At 47.0% G+C, this 17,389-nt stretch overlaps 1 protein-coding gene across 6 annotated transcripts in view; it reads left to right on the top strand.

Annotated features, from left to right (window-relative positions):
* Window positions 1-17,389, top strand: part of MEIS1 (Meis homeobox 1) — a 103,277-nt gene that overhangs the window by 40,350 nt on the left and 45,538 nt on the right. For all 6 annotated transcript variants that reach the window (XM_064510160.1, XM_064510159.1, XM_064510158.1 and 3 more), the window contains exon 8: window positions 12,789-12,934. In XM_064510160.1, the coding sequence (XP_064366230.1) occupies window positions 12,789-12,934 (146 nt within the window). The remainder of the gene's footprint in view (window positions 1-12,788; window positions 12,935-17,389) is intronic.

The following is a 17,389-nucleotide window of genomic DNA, read 5'->3' as shown; positions in this document are numbered from 1 at the left end:
CTTTCACTTTTTTTGCATTTTTGAGTGCATATATATATTACAAAACCATCCTGGTCTTCATCAATGTAGTTTTCTAATGTTTTGCCTGCCTTTATCAAGATGCAGTGTAAAAGGACCATGCTGGTTCATATTTTTAAGGGATATTATTCTGACCTCAAAAACTGATATTTCCTTGGCTGGTGCCAGAAAACCCTTTCTGTGGTTTCAGTCTGCTTTTCTTTAGCAATTAAGAATCAGGTGGCATTAGAATAATAGCTGATTTTGAATAGCCACTTTAACCACCTGTGTAACGGGGAGGAAGTGTGCAGGGCTTCTGCAGAGCCTCAGGGCTCTTTGGTCTGACCTCAAGTGACCAGACCCAAAACTGATGAAACTCTGAAACAGAAAGGTCTGCATCATCAAAACTGTGCTGGCTGTTGTCCAGGAACACACCATTTACCTGTTTCTTCCAAATCAGTCATTTTTCTGCAGGTCTAAATGTGATTTTTTTTTTGCTTATGTCAGTGCAACTTCATTGGTTTTAGTGGAGCTACTCTTCATTTATATAGAGGTGTAAAATGAGGGTCATGTTTTCATGATTGAAGGTGAACATTCTCGCTGTTGATCTACGTATTCCCCCACCTCTGTGTTTGAGGGCATTCACGTATAATACACAAATATGCAGACTGACTGCTGCAGTCAAAAGCAGCGGATCTTCCCTGTTACTCCGAAAGGGCATCTTGTTGAAGGCAAAGCCTGAAGATATTTCGCCATCAGCACAGAGCAGCCAAGCTTCTGTCTGGCCCTCCAGACATGTAGCCAGACTGCAATAAAGGGTGGGGTTTTCCTCCTTTCCCTAACAAATAGATTTTGTTTGGGGAAGTGAGAGGCAGAAAGAGAAAACGTATTTGCCCAATGCTAAATAAAAGGCTGTTTATGCCTAATACATTGACAAAATTATTCCAGAGCAGTTCATCCGTGTGAAAATATGACCCTTGTGTCACTGCCAACGTCAGAGAGACCTATGGTGATCTGCAGAGTAAGTTCAGGTCACCCAAATTAAATCTGCCTAGGGGCCAACTTACTTAGCTCACACACTGCATTTTTTCCAAGATTTATAAAAGCAAACATCTTCTATAGATGAAGGCAGGGATAAGGGTGTGGTAAACTCCCACCTTTAAGCCAAGATCTCCTGTTTTTCCTTTCTCCTTTCCAGGTTGCTCCTTCCATTTCTGTGCTATTCTTTTCTCCTCAGCGTTTACAGGATGCTCAGAGAAGTCAGTTTTTTCCTTCACATGGAAACCAGTGCAGATAAAATCCTTCTGTTTCATGCTGCATGCACAGGAATGACACAGGGATGTTGCTGGCATTCAGACAGGAGCGGTGTTTGCTATTCGTGTGCGCGTGGTGTCCGTGCTCGCACACGGAGAGTTCATGAGTTAAGAAGAGAAGCTCTTTTGAAAGTTAGGGCAAGAAAGATTGAGTATGTAGTAGAAATACGTTCCTCAGTAACCTCCACCAGGACTGTACTGTTTGACCAAATGGATACTTGATGGACCCATTTTGCAAGTGATGTTGGTGACTTTTTAGGCCCTGCCAGACTGACCCAAGAGGAGACGGGGAGTTGGAAAGGAGCTGGACAGATCAGATCTCTGCCCTGTGCCGATGTGAGGACGGGCTGAGACAGCACCCATAGTCCCTCCTGCGCTCCCTTGGCAAGAAAGCAAGACCGTTCTTCCAGGCAGATTGTGATGCCTATGGTTTTTAGCCTGCCAAAAGCTGAGATTTTGTTTAACTTCCTCGGTTACTCACTTATCTCCTTTAAAGTGCATCAAATTGCTAAAAGCAGGCAGTTGTTTCCTACTATCCGTTCCTACCACACACTCTATTACTATTAGAGATAATGGCGAGTGGTGTGAATTGAAAAGAGACACTAGAAATCTTTCTGGCTTGCTTTTTGATGGATATTTGGGTTTTGCTTATGTTTTTTTAAAGGCACTGGATGGCTTTTTCTTAAGACCCATCTTTGCTTTGTGCTTTCTGCGTGACTCTGGTTACGTTCTTTTGCTGAGAAAGGACAGAGTTAGAGACAAACTGGAAAGGGCAAAGTTACCTTCCTCCCGTGCTTTGTCCCTTTCACAGTGGGTTCCCCACTTTGATGCTGCTGGATGTAGTGACACAAATGCTGAGATTCAGGGGTACACCAGAAGTTTTCCCCTTTCCTCCCATCATCCTGCCTACTGAGGGCAGTCCTGGGCAGCTGATGTTGAGGAATACGTGGCGTGGGAAGGTAAAAGAGGTAACGGGCACCTGCAGGTGACACTTCAGGTGAGGTGTGGGGGATCGGACCAGATGATCTCCAGAGGTGCCTTCCAGGCCCACCTGTTTGCTGATTCTGTGCAAAGTATCCAGGATTGATCTGACGTTGCCTCCATATTGATTGCACGATTTGGACCCTCTGAGATCAGTTTGTTCTGGACAGTTTGTGTTTTGTTTTCTTGTTGTTGTTTGTTTGTTTTTAATTTTTGGGGAAAAAAACCCCCACCTTATCTGTAAGTGCACTGTAAGACAAATGACAAAACACAGCATTCAAAATTCAGTGTGCTGAATCTTTCCCGTTGTTTCCCTGAATGGTCTTTGCACGGTACGAGCGTGCATGCCAGCACAGGGACCCGCCGTAGGGAGCAGTTTCTGAAAACTCCCCTCTCCTTCTCATGGAGACGAGCGGAAAGCGTTCGTGCCGCGGTGACGGTGACGTATCTGCCTCTGCTGCGAGAAGGCTGCCGCTGCCGCGCCTTTCACCATTGCTCTAAAGCCCAACTTCAGGTTTGTTTTTCTCATTGTAGCCTTTTTTAATCACCACCAAATCAGAACAGATTTGCCTTTTGTGTTGGAGAGAGACAGTCAAGTGGAAGAAAATTTGGTGAGAGCTTGCCTCTGTCAAACCTACTTATCTCCTTTTGGCTTCTGTACCTCCTTGCCGAGAAGCAGCCTCCCTCTATTGTGACGGGACCCTTCAGAGCGACCGGCTTTTGCTCTGGGAACAAGAGCGGTGGATTTAGGGCACCGGGGAACAGGGAGCAGTGGGGACAGCATAAGAAAAACATTATTAATTCTGTCTACTCTCTTCCCTCTCAGACCCCCCTAAAAGCTCTGACAGAAGGCTGAGGGCACTTATTTTGTAACTAAGGCATTTTTTCCTGAGCTGGTTGGACGTGTGGTAATGTGAGGCTGCTCACAGATGTTTCGGGAGCGAAGCAGGCTTCTTCCAAGCATGCCCAGGCAGTGTTAGGGCAGGGCGAGGGCAAGGAAAGCTCATGGTGCGGTCCCGGTGCAGACTATTCTGTCATGGTTGCAAGTGTTTCTGACATTTGCTGAGAAAGGAGGAACAGTGTTTGGGATCCAGCTCCTGGCCTGTTCCTACAGAGCCCAAGCGTTGGGAGATGCTGGGGTCCAGGAGCTGGGCCCTCTCCTGCCATCCTGCCTCCCTCGGCTGAGTAGTTGAAGGGACCGCACGGACAACTTCCACCGGACCTCAGTCACCCTTGGGAGATAGCTCTTATGGATTGGCATGGCCAGCCTTTCTTTCTGCCCTCGTTTCCATGAGTATGAAGCACGGGGCTCTGCATTAGGAACAAGCTGCCTGTCTCAGAAGGGTTCAGTTTGGATGAACCCTCTGTAAAAAGTCAACATTGTCTTCCTCTCATTTTAGGTACAAAGCAAATAGTTAATTTGTGCCTGGTTCAAAGCCAGGTGTCTTTTCCCGATTTGCCTGCTGAAGAGATTTCAGTGGCTGGAATTTGCTCGAGTAATGACTGTAGCAAGTAGATCTGTGTAAGGTTGCGTGAGATGGTGGGGGTTTTGCAGCTGAGGCGCTGTCGTTGTCAAAAGAGGAGAGGTAGATGAGACAAGGGGTGTTTTGTTCTCCTTCCTCTTCGTTCTGCCTTTCACAGTTGCAAAATCTGTCAAGTGCATCCGGGGAAATGGAACGCATGATGCCACCATGGCGTGCAAAGTGAAGTTTAATGTCAGTTTTCTTTTAATTGTGCCTTGTTTTCATTGTCAGGTGTTACTGATGGACTGGGTACAGGGCAAATAAAAAAGTGTTATTATTACTACTATTTTAAGAGGGGGTGGTGGGAGTAGAAGAAAATGCATTGAATATCAGCAAAAGCTTTCTCAGCTGAAACACAGCATGTGGGAACTTCCAGTTGGAACGTCTCGTGTGGACTTGGTAGGCCGTGAATCTTGGCTCGCCTGAGCCACACCTAGACTAATTCTCTCATATTCGTTATGGTTATATGACTCCCGTGGTGTATGGTGGCAGTTCAACTGAAGGAACTGCCTCATGTGTGCTGGATCACAGATGTGAGAGATGGAAGGGCCCAGCCCTACAAAAGAGAATTTGGGGCAAGCAGCAACTGAACGACAGCTTCCAAAGGGTCCATTGCAGCTTGGGCTGGCCTCAATTAGTGTTCAGCTGGCCCAGAAGAAAATGCTTTAGCTGAGTTCAGCAAACCCGAGCACTTTTGATTTGTCTCACCCAACAATGAAATATTTTCTTTTGACTCCTTTTCAATAGAAAAATGTAATTTGTAATGGTTTGGACAGCATCAAAGTTCTAGGGCATATTTTCTGTTGCAAAACATGAAATCTACAGCAGCATCTTCGCCAGAGCAAGCATGCAGGCAGGGCCTGGGGCAATGTAGCTCTGTTTAGGGAAGGGGGCCTATTCTAATTCTCAACTGTAATAAACTGTTTCCACAGATAATGCATCCCTTAGTTTATACATAATACGCTTCTGATCTTTGCTTTGAGCCTCTTATAGCTGCTTGTGTTCAGTCCAAGAGTCAAGTGTCTCACAAGCTGGATAAACATGAAGATAGATGCAGTTGTTAAGGAGCTATGGAGATTTATAGAAGTTGACTTCCTGGGCCATTTGGGGTACTAGTTAGGCGTAATTCCCCCATGGCAGAGTGGTCCTGGAGATGTGCTTCTTCTGTGGCTTCTTGTGCTTCTCCTCCACCGTGGAGTGAGGGCAGTCAAATCCCATTGCGGATGTGCCTGTGTGTCAGCCGTGTGTGGTTAACTTCCCATGGAAAACATGACTGGTTGGACCTCTGGCTGTGGGGGCCAGCTCACCAGCTGAGGTCTGGGGGAATAGGTTTCAAAAAAAGCTGTGTTGGAACCAAATGGGGAGTGACTGAAAACCAAGAAGTGATAGGGTCGTTATGTTGGCTTTTAGGTTAAAAAAATATATTTTGTTTAAGTTTTTTACAATTTTTGGTTAGAGCAGGATGTTTTTCTGTTTAACCAGATAGTTTTCTTTTTCTGTAGGGTATTTGCTTCCAACTGCTCAAAGTAAACTTCTGTTGTTGGCAGCAGAGAGTTGTTTGCTTCCCATACAATGAATTGCTTTCTTTTTAATATTTCATATGGAGCAAAGATACATGGCTCCAGAAATATCCTAAAACTTATCTGTAGTAGTGCAATTTTCTAAACCCCATTAAGAAGTTGTGCTACATTCTGCAGAAGAGGTTTCCTTCATGTTTAGCTGTAAAAAAACTGCCAAACAAATAAAAATGAGTAAAATCTATGGGGTTTTCCCCGCCCTATTCATCAGTGCTGTTTTTACTCTTTGTGTAGACAGCTCATTTGCTCATTGTTTGCCTGAAGGGAATTCAAGTAAAAAAGGAGGCTCAAGTTACTAGCAAAAGGTGCTCCTGTCTCTAAAGAACAAAGTACAATGATTCAAGGAAAAAACTTTGAAAATTTGTCAAATGCCAGAGTGTAATTCATACTTGTCCAGGTTACTCCATCTATGAATATTTGTGTAGGATATTTTTGCAACTCTTTCCTTTGGTATCTTGTAAATATGGATACTATCTGTGACTGACAACCTCCTACTGTTTATGTCATGGTCTAAATCGTTGCATGAAAAATGTAATGCATCTCTTTAGGAAATGCGTGCAAACCCAAACACGTGGTATTTGTTCATTGCTAATGCTCATTTTCAACCTTATTGTTCCTCATTACTTCTTATTAAATGTATTTAAGAGGCCTTTTTCCACAAGGAATAAGAGAGAGAAAAAAAATCTGCCTCTCCTCAACACTGTATTTCAAATTCACAACCAGAACTACATCGTTGTTGTAAATCATTTTTGGGTCTGCTCTGTAGCCCGTTGAATGCACCATGGTGAGTGGTGTTGACCTTAGGAGGTCTCAGAGTGGGTACTTCCGTCAGATCTGACTAATCATGGATCCAGACTAATAGAAATTGTTATTCCCAATAAAGAAATCACACAGCCGCTTTAAGCTTTCTGCCATACCATTTCTCTCTTGTTGTCCACCTTCAGCTTGCGCGCCTGGCTTGGGTGTGCGCAAGTTGAGAGCAGTTCCCAATGGGTACGTGTTACATACGTTATCTCTACATATGTGTTTAACATTTAAAATAATGTATCGTTGGAAAATCTATTACACTGACAGGCCTGTCATATGTGAAGTCCCAGCTATCCACAACAGATAGGTATAACTTGGATTACCAGCTGGATAGACATCCTCAGACTGTGCCTCGTGGGTCTGTTTTGGCCTTCCCAAGCATTCAAGCCCTTGTGCTGCTCAGTTTTCCTCCTTCCCTAACTTGCTGTGAGGAGGGACGGTGCTCAGTGAGTTGTTTACTTGTCCTCGTACAGTTGTGGACATGAGAATTAGCCACTGCAACTCCCATCAGAGCCCTTTGGATATGATTTTTGGTCACTGCAGTCTTTTGCCAAACCTGAGCTGGTTGCATCAGAAGGAAAAACTCTCCGTGTTCTTCCCTGACTGCCCGGGTGCATTCAGCAGCTGGCAGCCTGCAGTGGAAATTGCTGTTTAAAGTCCTGCTAGAGGTAGCTTGCGTGGCAGATTCCCTCCCTCTCGCTCTCACCTTACAAAAACTTGTTGCATCCTTGGACCTGCTTTCCGAGACTTCGTGGTTTGCACCTGATAGGAAAATTACATTTCACGCGTAGGCCGGTTTATGCTCTGTGAAAAGTCAGCATGGGGGTTACACTGGACAGGAAATTCTGTAAGAGGTATCGTAGGTAAAGGTATAGAAGTTAAAGTAGTTACTCTTAATTAGCACAGAGCATTAAAGGAAGGCCAAGGAAAGTCACTTTGCTACTTAAAATCTCTATGGTACATTATGTTGTTTAAAATTGTTAATGAATCCTTCTTTCCTGTAACCAGAAATGGTCACTAAAAAGGTTGAGTTCTTGGATGGGTTAAAAGAGGAAGGAACAGAGCTGTGGATGGATGGTACAAAGTTAAATATTTTGCTTCAGTAATGTAGGATTTCTCTTGCTAACAAACACAGGAATTTAAAAGGAACGCGTATCCAAATGCTTTTTTAAAAACTTCTAAGGGCACTAAAAAAAATTACGCTACTGAAAAGCCCACAAACTTGGGGGCAACTGGGGGTAACGTGATAGGTGTTTCACAGCACTGAAAACATTGTAACTCTATTACAGAAGTCAAAAGTCTTTGTTCAGACACAGTAGATATTTCTATTACATTAGATTATTGAATGCAGAAGCATGTGCAAACCTTAAAGTTCTTCCAAGAGGCAGAAGCCGCCTTTAACAGAAAAAAAATGAAAACATAAAAATAAGTTAAATTTGTGAAGCTCTGGGTCTTTTAAAGGATTTAGCCCCATGTTAAAGGCGCTTTGCCTTTCAGGGTGCGCTTACAAGTCGCTCAGGGCCTTTCCCAGGGCTCCTGGGTCCGTGTCTTTCCCATTTCTTCGGTGCCCTCCTTGAGGGGGTGGGTCTGGATGGCTGTCGGTGAAGCCGGCAGCCGGACAGGGCGACCACAGCAAAGCTCGTCCCCTCCCGGTGACTTTACAGCAATGTTAGCTGCAACAACGAACCCCCCCGATCTCCTCTCTCAAACCCTCAGTGCCAATGGCGGAGGTGCACGAAGCTTTTTAAGAACAGTATGTATTTCTCGTGAACGCACTTGGCCTTCCGATACCGCTGCAATCCTAGGGCAGAGCTTCTTGCAGTGAGCAAGTTATTACTTGTTGCACATGGTGAAAATTTTTGCTAGGGGGGAAGCTGTATTTGGCACTGTGTGATTTCCAATGGCTTTTGGACTGGTCGGAGAGGAGGGTGTTCGTAGTCTGTAGAGCTCCATGTGTAGGTGTTTGGTTTCCAGTTGAGCGCGTACGGGGCCGTGTTACGGCCGATGGCGTCCGCTTCGCCTCGCTGCTGTCGAGCGCCCGGCAGGCCGATGCCTGCGTGATGCCGCGCGTGTGAGCACAGCACGGGCTGCGGGGGGTCACTGGGGTGTCTGTCCTCAGCACACCAACCCCTCCGAAAGCCCTGGCCCACGCCAGACGCAAGTGGGTCGGTCCCTTGCCCGCTGCAACGCTTCAGCAAAGCGCAGGGTTTTCAGACATCTCAACGCCGGCCTTTCCGAAACTGCGGTGACCGGTGGCTATTGGAAGGATTCGTGTCACAGTTGGGCAGCTTCTGCGTTAGAGGTCAGAGGACGGATTTCGGAGCTGGGCTGGTGGCCTCTGTGGGGAGCGCTCCCACCTTGCTGAGGCGGCAGGGCGGCGGCACCCGGCCTGGGCTCCACGGGGACCCGCGGGAGACGGTGGGGAGCCGGAGCTGCCGCCTGGCCTCCGCTGCCGGCGGAGGGGAGCACCTGCGCGGAGCTGCTCGCCAGGAGCAGCTGTTTTGCCAACAAAGGTTTGTCGCTGCCCATCCGTGACAAAGGGAGCATTCAGGACTCGCGGAGCCGCCGCCGCCGCCGCCACCGCCGTTGCCCTTTGCTGCTCCGGCCTGCAAGTTTGGGGAGCGGGAGGGGAGGGGAAGTCGGGGGAGGGGGCCGGGAGCAGGGGGGGGCCGGACCCCTGCCGCCGCGGCCTGGCTGACCCATTGAACGGCCTGAATGCGATAAATGCGGCTTTATCCTGTCTTGAAAGGAACAAGATAGCACAGCCTAAATGCCTGGGTGTGCTTAAATAGGCAACCGCGGCCCTCGGAGCCGAGCGCGTTTGAAATCCGAGCCCTCCGACAGCCCGGGAGCTGCCACAGGTCACCTGCCTCGCTCCATGGGGACAGGCCCCGGGCGCGCAAGAAATCGGCCATGGACGAATTGTAGTACAAATTCCTTTCTTTGTTGGTTGGCCTCTTTCACTAGACCATGGCCTATAAAATTTTGTAAAAACAATTCTTAAATATTATTTGAAAGGGCAAATGGCCATGCTGAAAGGTTTGACAGTTTGACATATAGTGCCTGGGTTTGATAGCTCGGAAACCGGAGCGCGGAGCCAAGGCTCTCCTTCTGCTTGTTACAGGCTCAGGGTTTTTTAAATAGTGTCTAGTTGCTGTGCAGAGTGCCTGCGCTCCTAGCAATTTGACAGGCAATGAGTCTGCTTCAGTGCTCTTAAATCCTTTCAGACTAATTTGTGAGCGAGCAGAAAAACAGCTAGCACCTTTGGATTCAGCGCTCCAAAATCGGGAATCAGGTATTGCCAATTAAAGTGCCGTTTCGAACAATCATATCAAGGCGGATTACTTGAAATTCCTCTGATAATGTCATGCGATGCCTAAAGAGAAAGCGACTGGGCGCTTCTCTGCGGACAAAGGATCTGAGCGGACCCAATTCCTCGACGACTGAGACAGCGGCAGCGCAAGCCCGATCTCCGCGTTATGGTGTTGCATATGTGCGGCGTAAATGCGAGCAGTGTGCCTCCTCTGCCCCTGCATCGCCAAAGGCCATTTCTGAGAGCCTCTGGCCCCTCAGTCACTGGCCTACTAGTTAATTGCCACACGGACTTCGTGACACATGGGCAGATAATATGACATTTTCAGTTTCTGTCACTAGCAAACGCCACAACGTTGCTTGCACTAGTTGCTAAGAAGCTGTCAGAAACCATTAGCAGCTGGCTAAAGTTGCCCGATGGCATTTCCTCATGGCATCAGCAAAACAAGCATAAATCACCCAGTGGAGCCTACTGCTATACTAATGAGGCTGTAAGCTTGTTTATGGACTAGCATCATTTCTATGATTATTTCCACCTTTTCAGTTTGCCTTCATTTGGCGGCAGGAGAAGTCAACTCCAGGAATGAAGTCACTGCTGACATTTTACAAATGTGGTTCATAGCTGCTACCGTGTGGTTGGGCAGTGGTTCTTCAAGTTTGTTTAGTGATCTTTAAAAGGGGGGGGACGGGGGGGATTCTCGGGAGACCTCGCCGAGGTGACTGTATCAGGTTGCAAAGTAGATGGAAATACTAAAATCCACAATTGACCATTTAGACTTCTCTCCGTGGCTTAGTCTTTACAGGATCAATTTCCAATTTAAAAAAGTGGACGAGGTTAAACAATTTATGAAAGTCTGCCGAAGAATTTGCTTTTAGGATAGTCGGATGCTTTATTACCCGCGCTCTCCCTTTCACTTTCTCTAGCTTGTGTCGGACGGGGCCAGGGTTTATTGTTTTAGGCTTTTCTGAACATGCACCAGTATTTACACTGGATTGAAAGCATTTGCTTCCAATGAAAATCTTGTCTTAGATTACAGCCCAGCAGTGTAATTTCCCTCCCAGATGGGAGTAAAGTAGCAGTATTTGCCTAAAAACAGTAGGAAGAACAAACTGTGCATTAAGCCAAGGCTGTTTTTGGCTTGAGCTAATGATGTAACAGAAACCTTTTATTTGGGATAGGTCACTGCCAGGGATTGAAGGAGGTGATCTGGCTCTCGCTTGAAAGGTTTCGCCATTGTATCTACATAAGTCTTCACTTAAAAAATTCTGTTCCTAATGCTTCTGCTTTCATACAGCAGAAATAAACAGGAAAGGTTCTGGGGAGTGTTACACAAGGAATGCAGAAAGCTTTTCCTCCCCTAATGGAGTATATAATTCAGGTGCCCCGAAGGCATGCTTTCAGGAATTCTTTTGCCTGAGGTAATGGGAAGCTAAGGCTGCTTTAAGGCCTTGATTATCTATTGATGCACAAAGCTGGAAAAAAGTCATCTCCCTTGGATTATAGTAGATATTTCCATAAATTATCAATGAACACTCCTCTCGTCAGGCACCAGGCAATGCCTACTAAATTAATCTGAAGGGGGTTTGAAATGAGGAGAAAGCATGTTTTAAAAAACAGGGGTAAAACAATTGCAGGGAGGTGGGGAGAGGCAGTGTCATTAGGTTAGAAGCTTTTCATTTTTAATCAATGAATGTGTAATACTTTTTTTTCCTCCTTTGCCTCTCGCAGACAGAAAGTGGATTAGCCCGTGGAATTTTAAATGCTGTTGAGTTGTTTCCTTTGCTCATGTTTCTTTTATGAATTATTATTTTATATGGTGAATTGCTTCTCTGTATAAAAGCCCTCTTTTACATACTGGGCTTTCAAAGAATTTATTGGATATCTGATTTCTCCATAAAAATCTTGTTTGTTTCTATAACTATTCAAGGTTACTATTTCATCAAAGATTCAGGCCAAGTCATAAGGACAATTATACATTTGTCACAGTCAGTAAGATGCTAAGAATATAATCCTAATAATAACTTTTTTTTTTTTGCAATAAAAGCTGTTTAACAAATCATAATTTTGATGGTCTAAATCCTTCCCTTTTTTTATTCCTAACAGAGGTAGTTTTGATTCAGCCCAATTCAGCTGACTTTCTTGATCATTCTTGCCTGGGGGTGTAAGAAACACTTGCCTAATTACATCACAACTGCATGCAGTCACAAATACAGTGTCCTTGGAAGCCAGGATATACTGTTCAATCCACGTGCAGAGCATGAAAAGAATAAATTGCTACATTGACTTGTTTATAAACTGCTTTACGGGTTTGAAGCAAAAATTGCATGCAATCTGGCCAGGCACTGCAACTTTTGTTTTCCAGTGACTGCTAGCCTGTTATTACGCCCCAGACAAAAGCTGGCTGCTACGCAGTTGTATAGTCCTGTAGATATGTTGCTAATGTGATGAGAACTAAGACTTTCTCTGCATTAAGGAAATTCATTCTGGATCAGTTGTTGTTTAACTGGAGCAGACACCTATTACGGATACGGTGCACCAGCACAAAGCAGGCCTTTAATTCCTGCAGTGTATGTCAAATTGGTACCTACTTATACCAGTATGAATTTCTGTAGGCTGGGACTGGGGAGAAGGGAGGCCACTTAGATCCCCGCATCCCAGGAAAAGTCAGTGCAAGTTGGACATCTAGGAAATACATAATATAAGTGGTGCCCCAGTCCTCTGGTTGTTCCTGAATTTGGGGAGAGAATGCAGTGTTGCAAGAGAGCTGCATCTACCCCGACTCTTTTAACTGGATCTTTGCATCCTGAAGTGGGCCGTGGCACCAAGGTTCACACACATCCTGGGAATGAGATACCATCGACACGTTCCTAACTGTCGTCTCGGCCAAACTAGCTGGTTGGGAGAAATATCAGATTAGTTTTTGGGAGGTGACCCAGTGTGAGGAAAAGCCACCTTTGCAAGCAGGATGCTGGCAAAAACTTAAAAAAAGAAAAAAAAAGAAAAAAAGAAAGAGCACTTTTCATTGGGTCACTGTGCTGAATCTGATCACAGAAATGGCCTTACTGTCCTGCGGGATAAACTAGAACTGGGCCGATATAATTATAAGACCCTCCTCTCCCCATGTCTCTTCCCCCCCATCCCTTCAAACCCTGGTGAATTATGGTGTTAAAGAATTTATACCTCATTTAAATATTCATGCAGTTTATACCCAAAGCCAGGCTTCGGCTGAAGTGTCTCAAGGTAGCATAAGTCAAAATTTGATTCACTATATTTACAGGTGACGGCTTGGACAACAGTGTAGCTTCCCCCAGCACAGGTGATGATGATGATCCAGATAAGGACAAAAAGCGACATAAAAAGCGTGGCATCTTTCCCAAAGTAGCCACAAATATCATGAGGGCATGGCTGTTCCAGCATCTAACAGTAAGTGAACTCTAGATCACATATGCAAAATAAAACATGGAAAATGTCATAGTTGTAGTAGCCGTAGAAAGCAGAAATACGTATTATGTTACTGACAGGCAGTTCAGGGAACTTTTCCGAGCATAGTTGTTGTCTCTTTTGCTAGATGCCAGGGGAAGAGTATGGAGCGTATGTTTTTATGGTTTGGGGTTTTTGTGTGTTGCTTTTAGATTTTTGGTTTGAGTTGCAGTTGTTAAAAGGACATGACCACGAAGTGTGACTAAGCTCATATTAATAACCTCGGAGACCTGTTCTGCCCTGCTGTTCATGCAGCTGCAGCTCCCGTTAGTTTATGTGGGCATCGCTTCTCCATAGCAAAGAGCAGCGCTTGGCCCGTGGACCTGTGTTCTGGAGAGCTTCAGAAAATAATTGGGGAGATTAAAAACAAAGCAAAGGAAAATAAAGACCTTATTCAGAGGTTTGTGAGAGATCATCGGATGCTTCACGATGAAAGGTCTGAATGTATCTGGTTTAATAGAAAAGTCTAATTTTTTTCTTTGAGTCTTTCTCATTCCCAGAGTGTAAGTTACTACTGTATTTAACATCATAAAGGGGTGCGGGGTGCAGCTATTTCTGTTGCCACAGCTACCTGTATTTATTTCTGGGATTAGAAATAAAAGCTCTGGACAGGTAGGTGGGGTTAAGCTGGATGCATAAGCTTCTTTAAAGAATTTGTACTGTGTACCACACTTCTAATGTTAGCATTTAGAAAAATGTTTCTAATGCCATTCTTCTTTTTCATCAAGAAAGTGATCTGTCACTGTGTTTTCATTCACTATGAAGATTTAGGCCTTTGGCCTGAGGTTTTCTGTCTGTGCTTTTCTATGGCAGAAGAATAAGGCCCAGGCAAGAGGTGTCTGTAATCTGCTCGCAGCAGTGACCGTCTCTTGCCTCCAGTCTCAGCAGTTGACTCTCTTCTCTGCCGGTAGTTAGGGTCAGGGTGAAATAAGAAGCCAGACAACTTGCCCACCGCAGTGGAGCTCTGCCAAGGGCATCCTCATAAACCAGAGGAAGCGCTCATACGAGTTGCCCCTCCATCCCCAGCCGCGCCAAGTAACCAGATATCCAACGTGACACTTGTCAGCGCTGGATCAGGCCGGGAATTCTGCCCCTCTTGCAGCCCTGGGTTACTATGAATGAACCTTCCTGCCTGAGCACTCATCTTCCTCATCTGGAGAGGGCCTCAGATAGGGTCACACTAATCCCTCTTGCCAGCAGACTCTGCCTCAGCCTTGCCCTAGCTTTGCCAGCTCCTTAGGCCTTTCCTGGAGGTGCGCAGAGCATCGCTCCCCAGAGCCGAGATCCCTTTCAGTTTGGCAGAGCCAGGCTGGCTCCCCAGTTCCAGGTCCGCTCCTGAGGTGAGCTGACAGCCTGGTGTCTCTCCACAGGTAGATGTGAGGTTAAGGGCACCTGCCCCCAAAATGGTCCAGGGATGCCGTGCCGGTGGGGATGCTCATGCCCACCTGCTGCAGCTGCTGCAGGGGCAGCTGGGTTACGGTCTGGCGGCTGCCACACCGGGGGACAGTCGGCAGCTGCACATCAGTGCCCCTGTTTCCTTGCTGAGGAATTATGCAATAAAAAGCATATATCCCTCCTGTTACTATTAGCAGTCTTTTCTCCTAGAAGTGGCCTGTTGCTGTGTTTGTGCTGGTACATTAAACATGGCCCAGGCCTTGGTGCAGAACTGGACTGTCTGTGCTGTTAAACTGCTTGAGCAGTCCCTGGCGTGCTCTTAGCCTTGGCCAGATACCACCCTCTAAGCCAGTTCCTGGGGACGTTTCAGAAGATAGCAAGGGCAATTCCCAAAAGACATTTTGGCCGGAACCACCCTCTGCTGAGCAGTTAGCTGTGTGAGCTTGACCAGACCGTGTGACTGGTTTCACGCACAGTCTCAGAACCAGAGAATGGGCCCTGTCACTTGTTAGTTCACTGCGTAGGGTGCAGGTGGCTTTCCGTCCTTTTGCTGTGCGGTGACGGTGCACAAGAGAGAAAATCATAGTACCTGAGGTGCCTGCTGCAGTGCTGGTAGCTGCCCCTTGGGCACGCCATCTGGGCATCTGCTCGTAAGGTAGTCTCTTCTCCTGGAAAGTTCAAATACAGAAACCCCTAGGACTTACGCAATAAAGGTACTGCCTTTTCTACACTACGGCACTGAGCTAAAGCTTGCTTTAAAAATCCACCATCGCCTGTTCAGGATGAGCCCAACCAGGTGAAGCACACAGATTTATTGCAGTGCAGCTTTCTGGCAGTGTCAGGGTAGCTCGAGGCTTGTCTGATCAGTTCCACAAAATTGAGTCAGTTCCCGCTCCCCCAGCCCAGCCTTCTCTAGCCAGGACCTTGGGACAGACCTGTCAAATCGACTCCAGCTGGGGTCACAGGCAGTTTCCCGATATTAAAACATGTGTGAGAACAGCAGAATATTGTAGACTTTCTCAAGCATGTATTTAAGTAATGAACGTGCTTGTTGGAGTAAGAAGGCTAGGAGCTGGAAAACCTCATCAGTAAAAGCACCAGAGAACATGTGCACTGAGAAAAGCAAGCGGTCTTGGGCATGGAGAAGGATGTCCTCCAGGCAAACAGGTTGATATTATTGCAGTTAGGGCTCGAGGAAACAGCATGCTGTGTAATACGTTGAATGAGCTGCTCTAGGTCCTGCCCCCCTCTGCCCCCCAAAATCCGGTTGGGGTGCTTCCCCAAGCCAGCGCGAGGTGCAAAGCTCTGGATGAGCAGCAGTGCCATGGAAGACTCCCGGGTCCTTTCCTGGGAAGGAGACAGGCGGTTGTGTGACGCTTGGCACTGGACAGACTGGGGCGGAGGTGCTCACAGCCGCTGTCCTGCTGGGAGGTTGTTGTCCGTGGCTTGGTAACGTGCAGGAGTCACAGCTTAGCTGAACAGGAGGAAACCTCGTTATTTCTGAACGTGCAACCCAAATGCTGGAACTGAGGAGCAGGGGGGTAGAGAAGTTGGAGAAATTAAGACTCCAGTCCGTTCTCGCGGGTGTCCAGACCTCGGGTCATGACTGCTAGTATGACCCTGTGCACGGCACCCACAGCCTTCCACGCCCAGGTCCCCCGTTTAGCCAATTCCTTGGGAAATTTCTCACAAGAAAAGACTCATGTCCCACAGAGCTCCTCTTGTTTCCGTGAGGAAGCGATGCTGTTAGCACACAATTCGCAGTAACAGCCACCAAGGCGCTTGCAAGGGTGTGAGCTGGAGGGATGAGCTGCTGTGCCTGGCTCCGAGGGGCCGGGCTCCGCTGGCTGGGTTGCACAGGGCTCTTTCGGCCACCCCAGGGCTCTTGGCCACCCCAGGGCTCTTTCGGCCACCCCAGTGCCGCGCTTTGGGAGACAGTAGCTGAATGGCAGGAGGCCCCAACCCTCAGCTCAGGGGTTGCAGCCTGTCAAAGGGAGAAGCTGAGCTTCTGAAAGTCAGCCAGGAACAGTCCAGAAAGCTGAAAGAGTTCCTGGCTACACTGGCTCTTTCGAGGACTCCTTTTTCCCCGGGGGGAGGTCTGAGGCAAGGTGCAGGGCTTCTCTGGGGCAGGTGGTGGGCCTCGGAGGAGCTGTGCTGTGCAGCCAAGCGCAGCCCCGGGAGATGCGCGCGGGCCGGGCGGGCTCCTTGCTGGGGACAAGACACGTCTTTGCCAGGAGCCGTCAGAAATGCCGGGACGGGAGAGGCGTAGGCGAGTTGAGTGCTTGATGCCTTGCCAGGCCTGGCTTTGTTTATTCATGTATTTATTTATTTCGAGTGAATATAAAGTTCCCTGGGATGGACGCAAGGTCCCTCCCGAAACCGGAGGCGATGGGGAGGTGCTGTGCTCAGGTGGGGGCCGTGGCATGGCAGGGGATAGCGCCGTTTCGCCCCCAGCCCTTGACCTGCCTCCGCTTTCCCATCTGTGAAGTGGCAGGGAAGAAACGAGCACCAGTTCACGGCAAAACCCAGCTTCCCCTTGACTGCTGTTCGCTCCTAATTGGGCTGTTATTTGGGAGCCGTCTTTTTCAAGAGCAAAAAAATTTCTCACAATTATAATATTAATACACATCAATGGCACGGAATTAAACAAAATAGACAGTAATTGCTGTGTCTGTCATACTAATGATTAATGGTTGGAATGATTTAAAATACGTGTAGGACTACTACGAATCTTTTAAAAGTGTATAGGCTGCTTTAATTCCTTCTGTGCAGTTATTCCATTTCGAGGACTATTAAGTCTTCCTCTGTGTACTGACTTCATTTCCGAAGGTTTGTCCCTCAGTTCTCATTTTCCACTTAGGAGGAAATTCTTTTTTTCTTTATTGAAGAAAAAAAATCACATGCAAGGCCAGAGCCCCTGCGGTTGCTGGCCTGCTTGGGCGATAGCTCCGGCTCGGCGTCAGGCTGCAACCCCCTGTTATTTTGACTGATGTGCAGAGCGAA

The sequence above is a fragment of the Dromaius novaehollandiae genome, chromosome 3 (genome assembly GCF_036370855.1).
Source record: "Dromaius novaehollandiae isolate bDroNov1 chromosome 3, bDroNov1.hap1, whole genome shotgun sequence".
Lineage (NCBI taxonomy): Eukaryota > Metazoa > Chordata > Aves > Casuariiformes > Dromaiidae > Dromaius > Dromaius novaehollandiae.
This window is presented reverse-complemented; position numbering and strand designations above follow the sequence as displayed.